The sequence below is a fragment of the Acomys russatus genome, chromosome 23 (genome assembly GCF_903995435.1).
Source record: "Acomys russatus chromosome 23, mAcoRus1.1, whole genome shotgun sequence".
NCBI lineage: Eukaryota > Metazoa > Chordata > Mammalia > Rodentia > Muridae > Acomys > Acomys russatus.
Genome location: NC_067159.1, coordinates 55,782,564 through 55,795,533, shown reverse-complemented (window position 1 = coordinate 55,795,533; position 12,970 = coordinate 55,782,564). Strand labels below are relative to the sequence as shown.

The following is a 12,970-nucleotide window of genomic DNA, read 5'->3' as shown; positions in this document are numbered from 1 at the left end:
ATGGTATATACTCACTTATCAGTGGATATTAGCCCAACATAGATGTCCTCTGAGAGACTCCACCCAGCGGACAATAGAGACCGATACTGAGACTAGCAGTCAGTCTCTGGGCAAAGTGCTGAGAGCTCTATGGAAGAGTTGGGGGATGGAAGGACCCAAAGAGGTCAAGAGCTACACAGGAAGACCATCAAGTGAGAGAGACTTCGATCAGATTACTCTACCACACCGAGGCAATGTCATAAGATAGAAGAAAGGCCATTCGTTCATTATTCCTTGTCAAAGCATGAGAGTATCTCCACATGCTTCAAACAGAAATGGACACAGATGGATATAATCAAGAAAGATACACAGGAATTTAAGAGAAAGACATAGTAAGTTACTACATAAAATGCTTTACTAAAACAAGAAACTCAGGGGGGTGGGCTGCACAACCTGAGGCATCAGCCAAGGATATTGCAATCAGAGAACTCAGAGCCCCTGTTCAGATGTAGCTCATTCTCAACCTGGGAGGGGGAGGGAGAGTGGGGACATCCTCTGATGTGAACTCTGGTGCCACCGATTTGATCAGCAGCCCTTGGCTGGGCAGCCTTGCAGGCACATTGAGGAAGGGGATGCAGGTGATCATGATGAAACCTGATAGGCTGAGGTCAGATGGTGGGGGAGGAGTCCTCCCACTCCCCTACCCTGGTATGGGGAGGGGAATGGGACAGAAGAGCAAAGGAGGGTGGGAACAGGAAGGCAAGAGTAAGGGGATAACAGTTGAGATGTAATATGGGTACATTATAATTAATAAAACATAAAAATTAAAACAAATCTTTAAAAATGTAAAAGCTTTATGGCTTTTATGAAGCATAGCAAGTGATGCCATAAACACAGTGGTGGAAAATATAGCACCTTCTTTGAGATTGTGGCCGCTGGTAGGCTTCCCAAGCCTAGTGTGTGTCTCCCCACCATGCACATACAGGCATCAGTAACTGGACTCATGAGTTAATTAATAAATAAACCAGTAAAGATAGCAGGGGAGTGAGATAAGATGATCCAGATGTGCTGTATACAAGTATGGGAATTTAAAGAAAAGTTAAAATATGATTTTAAAGTAGAATAGAGGGCTAGAGAAATGACTCAGTGGTTAAGAACACTTGTTGCTTTAACAGAAGACCCAAATTTGATCCTCAATACCCACATGACAGTTTACAATCATCCATAATTCTAATTTCAGGGTTTTCTGGTACACCTATATACATGTAGGCAAAACATGAATACACATAAAATAAATCCAAGAGAAAAAATATATGAGGGATATTTAGTATCATCAATTGCTTCTAAATATTCTAGAAAAATAATGCAAAGTCACTGGTAACTTTGCTGAAGGTATTTTTATTTTATTTTATTTTTTAACAAGTTGGCATTTTATTAGCATGTCTAGCATTTAGGCAGGTTACATAAGACACTTTTGTAAAGCTGTATGTTCTCCTGTAATGTCCTTCTGGGGCCTGCCCGCCTTGAGTGTTTGTTGTTTTCTCTCTGTCCTGGGTCGTGGGAATACCTCATGAAGCATTCAGTGTCTTGCTGCTATTTCAACCATTTCCATTCTTCTACACCTGAAACCCACCAGGTGGAGTCCAGGGTCTCGGGAAGTGTCTGTTCCTTCTTGGTGCACTTCTCCAGCAGCTTAGGTCCTCCCTGCAGCTGAGGAAGCTCGTCCACTAAACTCTTAAGAATATCTTCCAGAATTCCGCCACTGGGTCCCTCAGGTGAAGTTGCTCAGGCGTTACCGGCCACCTGGGTTGCCGGTATGTGGGGAGTGCACCGATTGTTCCCATTTGTTTCCAGAAAATGCAACATGTCTTGTGTTGATTATGACAACAGCATGGTCTCCACAATCACTCAGCTGACGGTACACGAGCTTATGTAACCCTTGAAGCTTTTTTTTTTTTTTTTTTTTTAATGCTGTGGCTGTAAGTTTGCCAGGGGGATGCATTTTACCATCTAAGAGATGCCACATTCCAGAAAAAGTGGACCATTGCTGGGGCGCCCTAGAGAAGCTGGACCTGCCTCCCGGCCTCCTTTAGTTCCCAGTGACCCAACCCTGTTGAAAATATTTTCAAAACCTGCAGTGCAGAACGAGGAGACAGAACTCTGCTTATGCAGGATTGATAGACACATTAGAGAGGAAGTGATTTTAAATAAGATTTGAATGGCATAAAATGCATACATTTAGTGAAAGCAGGATAGTAAACAGATGAATAAAAAGCTGAGGTAGATAGAAAAATTCACCCAAATGGGAATGATGATTTGATTATTTCAATGCACACATTTATCCCAAAGAAATATGTACATATATAAATTTATCTGTCACACATGCTTTTCTCTGTTTAGGTGTACTCTGCAAGAATAGTCCTCCACTTTAAAACAAAGGGTACAGAAGGGTCAAGGCCACCACAAGAAGACCTACAGAGTCAACTAACCTGGGCCCATGGGGGCTCACAGAGACTAAACCACCAGCCAAAGAGCATGCATGGGCTGGACCTAGGCCCTCTACACATATGCAGCAGACATGCAGCACGGTCGTCCTGTGGGTCCCCTAACAACAGGAGTAGGGCTGTCTCTGACTCTGTTGCCTGCCTTTGGATCCCTTTCCCCTAGCTGGGCTGCCTCATCGGGCCTCAGCTGGGGAGGATGTGCTTAGTTCTTCTGTGACTTGATGTGCCAGGGTGGGTTGGTACCCACCAGAGGGTAAGGGGAGATAATAATGGGTGAGTGAAGTGTGAGGGTGGTACTGGGAGGAGAGGAGGGAGGGGGCTTCAAAGAGACTGTAAAATGACTAAATGAACAAATGTAAAAACTAAAAGTAGTAATTAAAAAGAACAATCACACATCACAAAAGAAACAAACAACAAACCTCCCTGCTTTGGCCGCCTGTGGCCACAATTCTCCCACCATTAAGGACTTTGTCTCTGAGACCCTAATCGAAATAAACACTTCCTTCTATGAAAAAAAAAAAAAAAAAGCAAATAAACAAAGGAAGGCTGCAGGCTGCCCACTCTGTGGCTCAAACCTTCTTCAGTCTCTTGGTTGTGAGAGTTGCCTTCTGTTAACCTTTGCTTCAGGACAGCACTTGACTTAACTGCTTTCATAGTATGGCCAAGTATGATGTCGATTACCTGCACCCATGCTTTAGGGTGATTCACTAACATGAGGGAGGTTACAGTAAGCATCATTTAAATTTTTTCTAACATTCAAGGTTTAGTTATTTGGGATACAGAACCTAGCACCCTTTCATGACATCTAAATCCTTGTCATCAAAAATACCTAGAGAAATGGTCAGAGAGTTATGTCACCTGGGCAAGCTCTGACTGGTCTGTTATATAAAATTCCCAGCACTGGAGGAGGGCAAGCACTGCTAACCACTGACTTCTTACCATGGCTGCAGGAGAGCACAACAGAAGGTAGGTGGCCATGACAGTCCATATGAGCCACAGAGTCCTTAGAGAAAACTTTATCCACCTTTTGGCCACATTGACAGCCGACCTGAGTCATAGTTCTATCTTCAGTGTTGGTGTCTTTACCAAACAGAGATGCTAGAACCACACAGTCTGAGTTACTCTTGGTTTTGATAACAAGACTTCTATTTATTAAATAGCCGTTAGTTCATTTGACTCCTTGATTCATGAAGAAGGATCATATGAGTCAGACAGGTCAAGAACACCAAAGGAACAGGACCACAATAGCAACTAAGCAAGGCTCGCGGAGGCTGACATGGCAACCATGGAGCCTGCATGCATCTGCCCTAGGGTCTTTGCATGAATGTTATGGTCGCTAACCTGCTGGAGTCTTTCTGGAACTCCTAAAAGTGGAGTGAGCTGTGCCTGGTCTCTTTGCATCTTGTTGATGGAATTTTCAGTTGTTATCCCTGGGAGTCCAGCTCCTTTCTGAAGGGAAATGGAGAAACAGTAGGGGTGTGAGGGGTTGTGGGGGGGTTGTAGGGGGGGGTTTGGGAGGATTGGAAGGAAAGAAAACTGCAGTCAGCATGTGTTGAATGAGAGAAGAATTTGAAAAGAAATACCTGTTAGCGACCACTAGATGTGATTAATGGGCACTTGGTATAACACCCCAAGCAAACCAGGAACCTGGATCCTTTCCAAGTATGGCTTGCTGGTTTGTCTGGTCTTCCCACTGATCAAACAGGGAGAATTGATGGAAGTTGCGCAGCCATACCACTTACAGTTTAAATGTGTGCTCCAATTACTTCCAAGAGAGGCTGGGATGGAAACCCGAGAGAGAGGGAGTTGAACTGATGAGATGCTAGCTAGCACACTATAAAGACTTGTGGATGACAGAATTGATGGAATATAATATTTAGTAATTAGGAAAAATGTATGATGCTGGAAAGCACTGAAAGTGGGAAGATGGAAGAATGGTAAAAAACACAACTTTAATTTTAATATGTATTTTTAAAAAACCTTTAGGCATTAAATGAAAAGCATCACATTTATGTTTTGGAAATGTCAGAGATATAAGAAACATGACCCAGGATACAGACTTTTAGATTTTTTTAAAATGTGAACAGCGAGGAACAGTAATACAATGAGATCAATTTAAGACCAAACATAGATGAGACATATAATGAGGAAAAGCAATCTGTGTAGTGTGTGTGTGTGTGTGTGTGTGTGTGTGTGTGTGTGTGTGTGTGTGATTTATCTGCTTTAGTGTGAAGCACTATAGCCACAAAGAGGAGGAGAATCTTTTTCGCCTTCTAGCTCAGAGTTACATGGAAATGGTAAAGGAAATTTTGGGTTGTATGTTATGACATAAAAGCTGTGAAGTATGGAATGGGAGAATCGAAAAACACAGTCAGTGTTGATACCCAATGAGCAAGTTGTTCTCAATACACCACACAAATGCATTTTACTATTCTTGTTCCTCTCTGCCAAGCAGTCTCTCTATCAGAGATTAGCAAATGTTCCTGTAAGCGGAGAAGCATGCTCACCTCTGCTTCTATAGACTGACACTCAACAAATGCTTAGCTCCTGCAAAACACCATGCTGCTTGATGTACGCTTCATTCCACATATCACTCTCCAGACAACACTAACTGATATGGATTACTATTTTTGTTAAATACATAAAATATACATATAACTTTCAAAGGTTGAATAGAAAACGGGAGTAGAAGTAACAGACATTTGCTCATTTGCAGTGGAAAACTGTCGGAGCTCTCTGTAGCCAATTCTATTTCTCCTTGTTCTTTCTGCAGAATGATTAAAAATACCAAATGAGTTGCTTGTTAGTCATATGCTAATCAGCAGGACAATGGGAGCTGGTACTGTGGACTTAAATAGGTAGCTATCATTTTGTGAACATAACATTTGCATTAGATAGCTGTCCAGCACTGAAGCACACATGAAGAACCACAGCTGTAAAGTGCTTAATTTTTAGAAAATTACAATAGATTGATAAAAATCAGAGGGGTTCTGAAGTATTACTACTTTAAAAGTCTGTGCATATAGCTGGTGAAAATTAAAGACAGATTTGAATGGCACCTGTCAGTGAATGTCACAGTGACATCAGTGCACATTGTCCTAGATCATGAAAGCATGGTAAACAAGAGATGTTTACATTTTAATGTTTGTTTTTTCAAATATTCTACCACTAATATTGAACACCCAAGTGCTATTTCTATATAGTTTATCACTGCCATGACATAGTTTCCCACACTCTCCTGTTCATTATTTTCCTCTGTTCTCTGTGCGCATTTCTCTGTAGAAAGGACAAACACATCAAAAGTCTTCACGGAAGATGGTAGAATGTTTAATTTCAACAATTTATGTCTTTTAATTTTTAAGAGTATAAATAATTGATACACTGGTGAAACCTTTATTTGAAAAATAAACAACATGCAAGAATTTTTTTAATAAGATAAGCAGGAAATATGTTATAACTCAGTATATAAAATTTGGTCATTAAAGGTTTTACTACTTATAATATTTTAATAAAATTTGGCAATAAGGTAAAAAATTACCAGAGAAAATTGAAAGTAGCTTTAAAACTTCTCATTGTCAGAGGTATGAAAATCTGTAGTCTTTGGGAGACTTTTATATGAAGAGGTTATACAGCTTTGATTCCTTTTGGACACCAGGATACATAATGACCCTTTGTCCTCAGCACAAGAAACACTTGTAGCCTTCTATTTTTTTGAGATGTGTATACCCAGATCCACCTTGTATACTGCATGTCTTCCAACTATTATTTCAAGAACCTTTAAATAAAAATAATGGCCACAACTCATAATTATAATCAATATAGCATGGCGTTGGTTAATTCCTACTTTTTTATAAGAGACTTAGAGGTATAATTTGTCTTAATAAATTCAGCTTTTGCTTTAGCCTCCTCAAGTCTTTCACAGGCTTTTTGAAAGATAAGTGTATCAATAACAAATTGCTCTTCAGAGTGCCTTCTGCGCGTTTCTTCAGCTCTATGAGGAAAAAAGAAAAGTCAAGTGAGATACTTTTAGATTACTCAACTCTACGCACTGGTATACTATGGATGGAACTGGGCATTTTCCAAATGGACATTTATAAACAGGAAAAGAGCAGAGCTCAGTCTACATAATGATTTTATACTGGTAAATGATACTCAATTCATAGTGCACTGATATTTATGAGATCTCATTGCAAACATCTGAGAATTTTCCCACAATTCTGCTTAGATTTCCCCCCAAAGCATCGAAATTGCCAGTGTTATAAACAATAGACCTTCTCCCCCAGACTCAGGAAGTCCAGGCTTCCCTCATGGCTCTGCAATTGACAGCATGTCTTCCCTCAGAATTCCTCTGCTAGATTCCCAGCTCAGTACACTAGAGTGTGGATGCCTTTCAGATGGATGGCATCAGAGCCAGCATGGCTAAGGCTCCAATGAGAAGAGGAGCATACACCCACTCAGGGAAGAGGACATGTGAAACCATAGTAAAGAGGCAGCCAGGCATCTGCAGCCAATAAACACATCAAGGGAAAACCAAACCTACCAGCGCTTATCACTCTTAGACTTGCTAGAACTCAAGAGCAGTCAAAAATAAGTGCAATGTACTTAGTCTGCTCAGCCTATGCTATCTTGTTACAGCAACTCCACTAGACAAATATACATTCTAAGGGAGAGAGACCTAGATCAGATTAGTCTACCACACCCAGGCAATGTCATAAGATTGAAGAAAAGTCACTTGTTCATTATTCATTGTCAAAGCGTGACAGTATCTCCGCATGCTTCAAACAGAAAAGGACATAGATTGATATAATCAAGAAAAGTGCACACGAATTTAAGAGAAAGCTATAGTAAGTTCTTGCATTAAATCTTTACTAAAACAAGAAACTCATTACAGAACAGGATAAGATTAGAAGTGAGATAAATGCTGGTAATAAAGCCAATAGAACAAGGGGAGAGAAGAAAAAAAAGAGATTCAAACATGAAATAACCCTACACACACACACACACACACACACACACACACACACACACATTATATAGCATAGGTGGCTAAGACTGAAGCAGAGGCAGCAACATGTTACATATGTTCTGAGAACTGATATTACTCTTTCCACTCCAGTCAGCTCTAGGGGAATGGCTCGCTTTAATTCACGACGCACTACACTTCTGCACAGGTTTTGTCAGAAACACAGAGTCAGGGTGGATGGAAGGGTTGAGTTATAAGCTTTCAGCTTACTGGCTGGATTTTCAATAAATTCTCTCTGCCTCTTCTATTTCTTTTCCATCTTTAAGAACTGGATGGTCTAACTAATATGTTCCATTCAGTAAAAGATGAAGAGAGTTACACATTGTAAACTCCTTGAAGATGACTTGGATTTTAATGAATCCTTTAGTGAGTAGAGAGTGTAGGAAGAGCCAGAGGATGGGAGAGAGGCTGCAGATCTCTATGGAAACAATGGTACTCAGGGCTGTCCCTGCGGTCACTGCCAGGGAGCTGGGGATGGGGACACGGTGACTGGCCTCAGGGCTGCCCCTGCGGTCACTGCCAGGGAGCTGGGGATGGGGACACGGTGACTGGCCTCAGGGCTGCCCCTGCGGTCACTGCCAGGGAGCTGGGGATGGGGACACGGTGACTGGCCTCAGGGCTGCCCCTGCGGTCACTGCCAGGGAGCTGGGGATGGGGACACGGTGACTGGCCTCAGGGCTGCCCCTGCGGTCACTGCCAGGGAGCTGGGGATGGGGACACGGTGCCTGGCCTCAGGGCTGCCCCTGCGGTCACTGCCAGGGAGCTGGGGATGGGGACACGGTGACTGGCCTCAGAGTTGTCCCTCCGGTCACTGCCAGGGAGCTGGGGATGGGGACACGGTGACTGGCCGCAGAGCTGTCCCTGTGGTCACTGCCACGGAGCTGGGGATGGGGACACGGTGACTGGCCGCAGAGCTGTCCCTGTGGTCACTGCCAGGGAGCTGGGGATGGGGACACGGTGACTGGCCGCAGAGCTGTCCCTGTGGTCACTGCCAGGGAGCTGGGGATGGGGACACGGTGACTGACCACTGAAAGTCAGGTTCCACAGCCATTCTCTTGGTGTACAAAATCCATCTTGAATTTTAGGTGTTGAAATTTTGGATGGATTGTTTAAGTTGTCCATGTCCGTTTTCTTCATCATTGTGAAGAGGACAAATCAGTTTAGACGTTTTGTGTGAAGAAATGGAACACGACAGAGTATGCTGCCCAGGGGCGGAGCTTCTGACTGTCATGAGCCTGCTTCCCACTCTAGTACTGGGAAATAAAGGAGAAGACATGCCTACCACTTGCCAGTCACTCCTTAGTTATCTGTTCTCAGTCTAGATCACAGATAAAGCACATAGCTGGCTATATAGCTGAGTAGAAATCAAAGCGAACAGAACTTCAAACATACGAAGAAGAGCAAAGTGCAAGTCAAAGGATTATACTGCAGTCATTATGCTGAAAGATAAAAATAATGAGCAACAGAAAAATGTAAATAAAATTATTATTTAAAAGAATCAATGAGTGATCAATACATGTGAACCAATTGTACTTGGACGGGTTAGCATCTAACAAATGAAAAAGGAATGCAGTTCTACTGATTATAGGGGAAAAAGCACACTTAGCTATGGATACTTAAGGAAAACTACAGAAGATCTATATCTGACATGATTCACTGCAAAGCTAAAGTCATCAGTGGGGTAACACCCTGTGTGTGAATCCCGTGTATGAACCCCATGTGCGAACCCCGTGTGTGAACCCCGTGTGTGAACCCCGTGTGTGAAGTCCCTTCTACAAGCATTTCCACTCAGCATCACCACCCCTCACTGTTTTTTTGAGTTCAGTGATCCTAACAGACTTCTTACATCCAATATTTATATTTTAACTGTAATTACGATTAGTGCAGGATGAAACTAATGGAAAATTTTACCAAGTTCAGGAATTTGAAGATATTACTACACTTCCAGTTCTTTTCAAACCACAGTGCGTATTTCACACAACCCCAATTTCTGTATAGTAGAAGCTAACACTGACTTTTAAAAAATCTGTGTCCTACCCTGAAGCAGAAGACACAGAATGCTGAAATTATCTATGCCACCTAGAATATTATGTCTATAGGTGTGCTGGGTAGAAGGAATTCAACCTTGAGGGCTAATGGTCCTTTAGAAAATAAAGTCGCCTGCTGGGACCCTGGGGGTACACTGGGGTTTGGAACTGAAGCTTTATATTTGGTGAAGGCTTGAAGCTGTTGTTGTGTGAAGAGCCACTGAGGAATACAAGAAGCTGGGTTTATGAAAGTCAGAGAGTGGTGATTTTGTCTAGCGAGTGACGTTAGATCATGTGGATGGCTAGGATGCCCACAGGCAGGAAGTGGCAGCAGAGGGCAGTCATCACTGTGAAGAGAACACAAACAACAGAATGCCCAGAGTGGTCTGGAGAATGTGGACCCTACAGTCTACAGGAGATGCACATGGCTAGCATTGGACAGGTGGGTGTCATCACATATTTTGAGCACGCATGTGGTGAAGGCAAGGGAGTAAAAAGTTGGTAGACTTTGGCCACAAATGAATATGCAAGAGTTTAACTGCTCAGAGATACAGCAGTTCCTAGAGAGTAGGCTCCCCCGCGTGTATGTGAAAGTAAGTTATTAGCTCGGTATTAATGTGAATGCTGCTTGGAGCCCAGGCATTTTCTTGTCATGTAAACAGGGCAGCTCTCAAATCAAGTTGGAAGTTATGATTATACAAGATGCTGTTTGAAGAAAAGCTTTATAAGTCAGGATATAAAGACTGCAAAGAGTACTTCATCTAGTATGTGAAGTGTCCTCTCAGGGCCTGTGTTTCAACAGCTGTCCCAACTGTGTACTTTTTGTTTCACTTGTGTGTGTGTGTGTGTGTGTGTGTGTGTGTGTGTGTGAGAGAGAGAGAGAGAGAGAGAGAGAGAGAGAGAGAGAGAGAGAGAGAGAGAGACAGAGACAGAGAGACAGAGAGAGAGACAGAGAGAGAGAGAGACAGAAGGGTCAGGGAAGGAGAGAGAGAGAGATTGAGATTATTTTTTAAAGGAAAACAGGGGAAACTTAAGCCTGCCTGGCTAGGGAAGTAACAAGGTTTGGGAAGGAGTTGTGAGAAGAAAAAAGCATGATCAAAATATATTGTATAGAAGAAATTACATTTAAAAACTAAGAAAAGGAAAAAAATTGAAAATTTTCAATGGCAAATAAATGAAAATGTTTTTGTAGCTAATCACTACAAGTTGGGAACAGAACTTGTAGATTTTCCCACTTTTTGTGCTTTGCCTCAAAAGAGGAGAGTCTAAAGATGAGAGGTAACTCCACAGAGACATCAGCCATCCACAGGCCTTCTCGTGCATATACAAACAAAGCTTTCTACTCAGTGGGTACCATGAAGTGTTGAAATTTTCCTCACAGAAATGGTTCTGTAGCCTTCCTTCATGCTGCAGGCACATTAAAGAAACATGAGATAGTGTGAGTAAAGGCAGAGGATAAGAAAATACAAAGTTGAGTAAGAAATGGAGCCTTCTGTTATGGCAAGAGGTTAAAACTGTAGTGGAAAACTTAGGGTAAGACGACTCTACAGTAAAACAAAGTATATGTATGAAACATCATTCAGAGGCCAAAGACTCTGTGAGAAGGGACAAGGTATCCACTTCAGGAAGAATCTGTACGGTCAGAGCTGCTAAGGGGGAGGATGTACTTCAGTTCAGAGTGCTTGCCTAGCCTGTGTAAAGTCCTGGCTTCAATCTCCAGAGACACACAAACGTGGTGTGGTGACTGACACATGCCTGAAATCCAGCCCTCCTGAGGAGCGTCAGAAACTCAAGGTCACTCTCTGGGACACAGAGTTTGAAGGTAGCCTGAGCTACTACATGAGACCCTGTCTCAAACAGACAAACAGAAGCAGTTAAGATTTACAGGAGGATACACAGAAAGGAACTCAGGAAAGGCTGGGGGTGGAGGGGGCACAAGTAGAGACCTGGGTGATAAGGACTCTTAGCAACTAAACCAGTTTAAATTAGAGACACAGGAATAACAAAGCTGGCTTTATCCTAGCTTCTGCTTAGAAATTGGAACAGGAGACAGAAAAAGCAATCCCACTGTGCAGGAGGGAGCTGGAATGTTTTGATAGCCCTGGCCAACAACAGCAGCAGTGAAAGGCTGTGCTGTGCAGCTTTAAATTAAGCAGGTTCGCTTAATGCCTGGTAACAACTCAACACATGATTTTCCCTCCTTTAGTTTACTTCCGTTTTCCAAAGAATAAAGTATCAAGCTACAGGAAAGCATCCTGACAGAGCCCAGCGCTGGCTGTGTCTAAGCCGTCACCTACCTCAGCTCCCTCATCTGCCTCAGCAAACTTTGCTTATGTTTTTCCGTTTTCCGCTTTTTGCTAACAGTCAGGCGCTTCTCTCTCAAGCGCTCCAAGTTGTAGTTCATTCTGTCCACGTGGATGATTCCCTTGAGCAGCTGGGTCCTCTCATTGTTGATGGACTGAACTAAAGAGTGGTCTGCAGTGTTTAGCTTTTTTTCAGCCAGAAACATAGATTTCCGCTCTCTAACTTTCGCCAGGTAGGTGAGTTTCTCCTTCCAAATTTGCCGTAAGTCTTCCTGGAGTGCCTCGTTATCCTTTTCCATTAGTTTTTGCGCCATACTCGCTTTCTTCCTTAAGTGCTCTCTGACGTCGAGCCTAGCTCTCTCCTGGGCAACCTGTGCTGCGATCACAGCTGTTACTTTTCTCGCTTCATGCTCTTGCTGCTCCCGACCTGATTGATATTTATCGACGTCATTGAACATGTGGAGCTGCATGCCAGTCCTGTGTGTGGCTAGAAACTCTCTCCTTTTCTTTAGCTCCCGATATGTCTCTCTTTCAATTGGGGGCTTTGAACGTGTGGCAGGAAGCGGCTGGAGATAACTTGGGAAGTATCTGTGCTTCATCTGTTTCAATATCTCCCCACACTTGAGGGGTCTGTGGGAATATAAAGGAATCTTCATTGCAGGTACCCTAAACCTGATGTCCATTTCTTCTTCGTCAGACTCAGCTTTTGCCTCCTGCTGACCTATATCAGAGCAGACAGACAACATAAAGAGCTTATTTGCACTTCAAATACTTTGGAAGCTACATAAATTCACTGGGAGGAACTGAACCACCTTAAGCACATTTTCTCCAGGGTTCAACTTCTGATATCGGACAAGAAAAACACCACCATCACATCATCTCCCACGTCAATAGATGTGCTACTTCATGAGGTTTGCTGTTCCTTGTACCACCTCTCACTGTGACTTAACCTGTACGGCGACAGTATTATCATTTATCTTACATGTGGTACTTAGACATAGTACTAAGTAGATAGTCATTGGGCATAGTTTTATGTACCTAGATATATTTTGTATACTCGGTCATAATTTTTATGGAGTTAGACATCATTTTTATATACCTAGACACAGAATTTTGTATGCGGTTTGCTAAAAA

At 42.6% G+C, this 12,970-nt stretch overlaps 1 protein-coding gene and 1 pseudogene across 1 annotated transcript in view; both read right to left on the bottom strand.

The window, feature by feature from the left end:
• Window positions 1-1,595: 1,595 nt before the first annotated feature.
• Window positions 1,596-3,540, bottom strand: LOC127206464 (39S ribosomal protein L13, mitochondrial-like; annotated as a pseudogene).
• A 2,699-nt stretch (window positions 3,541-6,239) lies between these two features.
• The window catches only part of Lrriq3 (leucine rich repeats and IQ motif containing 3), an 80,722-nt gene continuing 73,991 nt past the window's right edge, over window positions 6,240-12,970 (bottom strand). The window contains exons 6-7 of the mRNA XM_051165785.1: window positions 11,831-12,557; window positions 6,240-6,474 (exon numbers count right to left, since the gene is read on the bottom strand). Of these exons, the coding sequence (XP_051021742.1) occupies window positions 6,324-6,474; window positions 11,831-12,557 (878 nt within the window). The 3' untranslated portion in view covers window positions 6,240-6,323. The remainder of the gene's footprint in view (window positions 6,475-11,830; window positions 12,558-12,970) is intronic.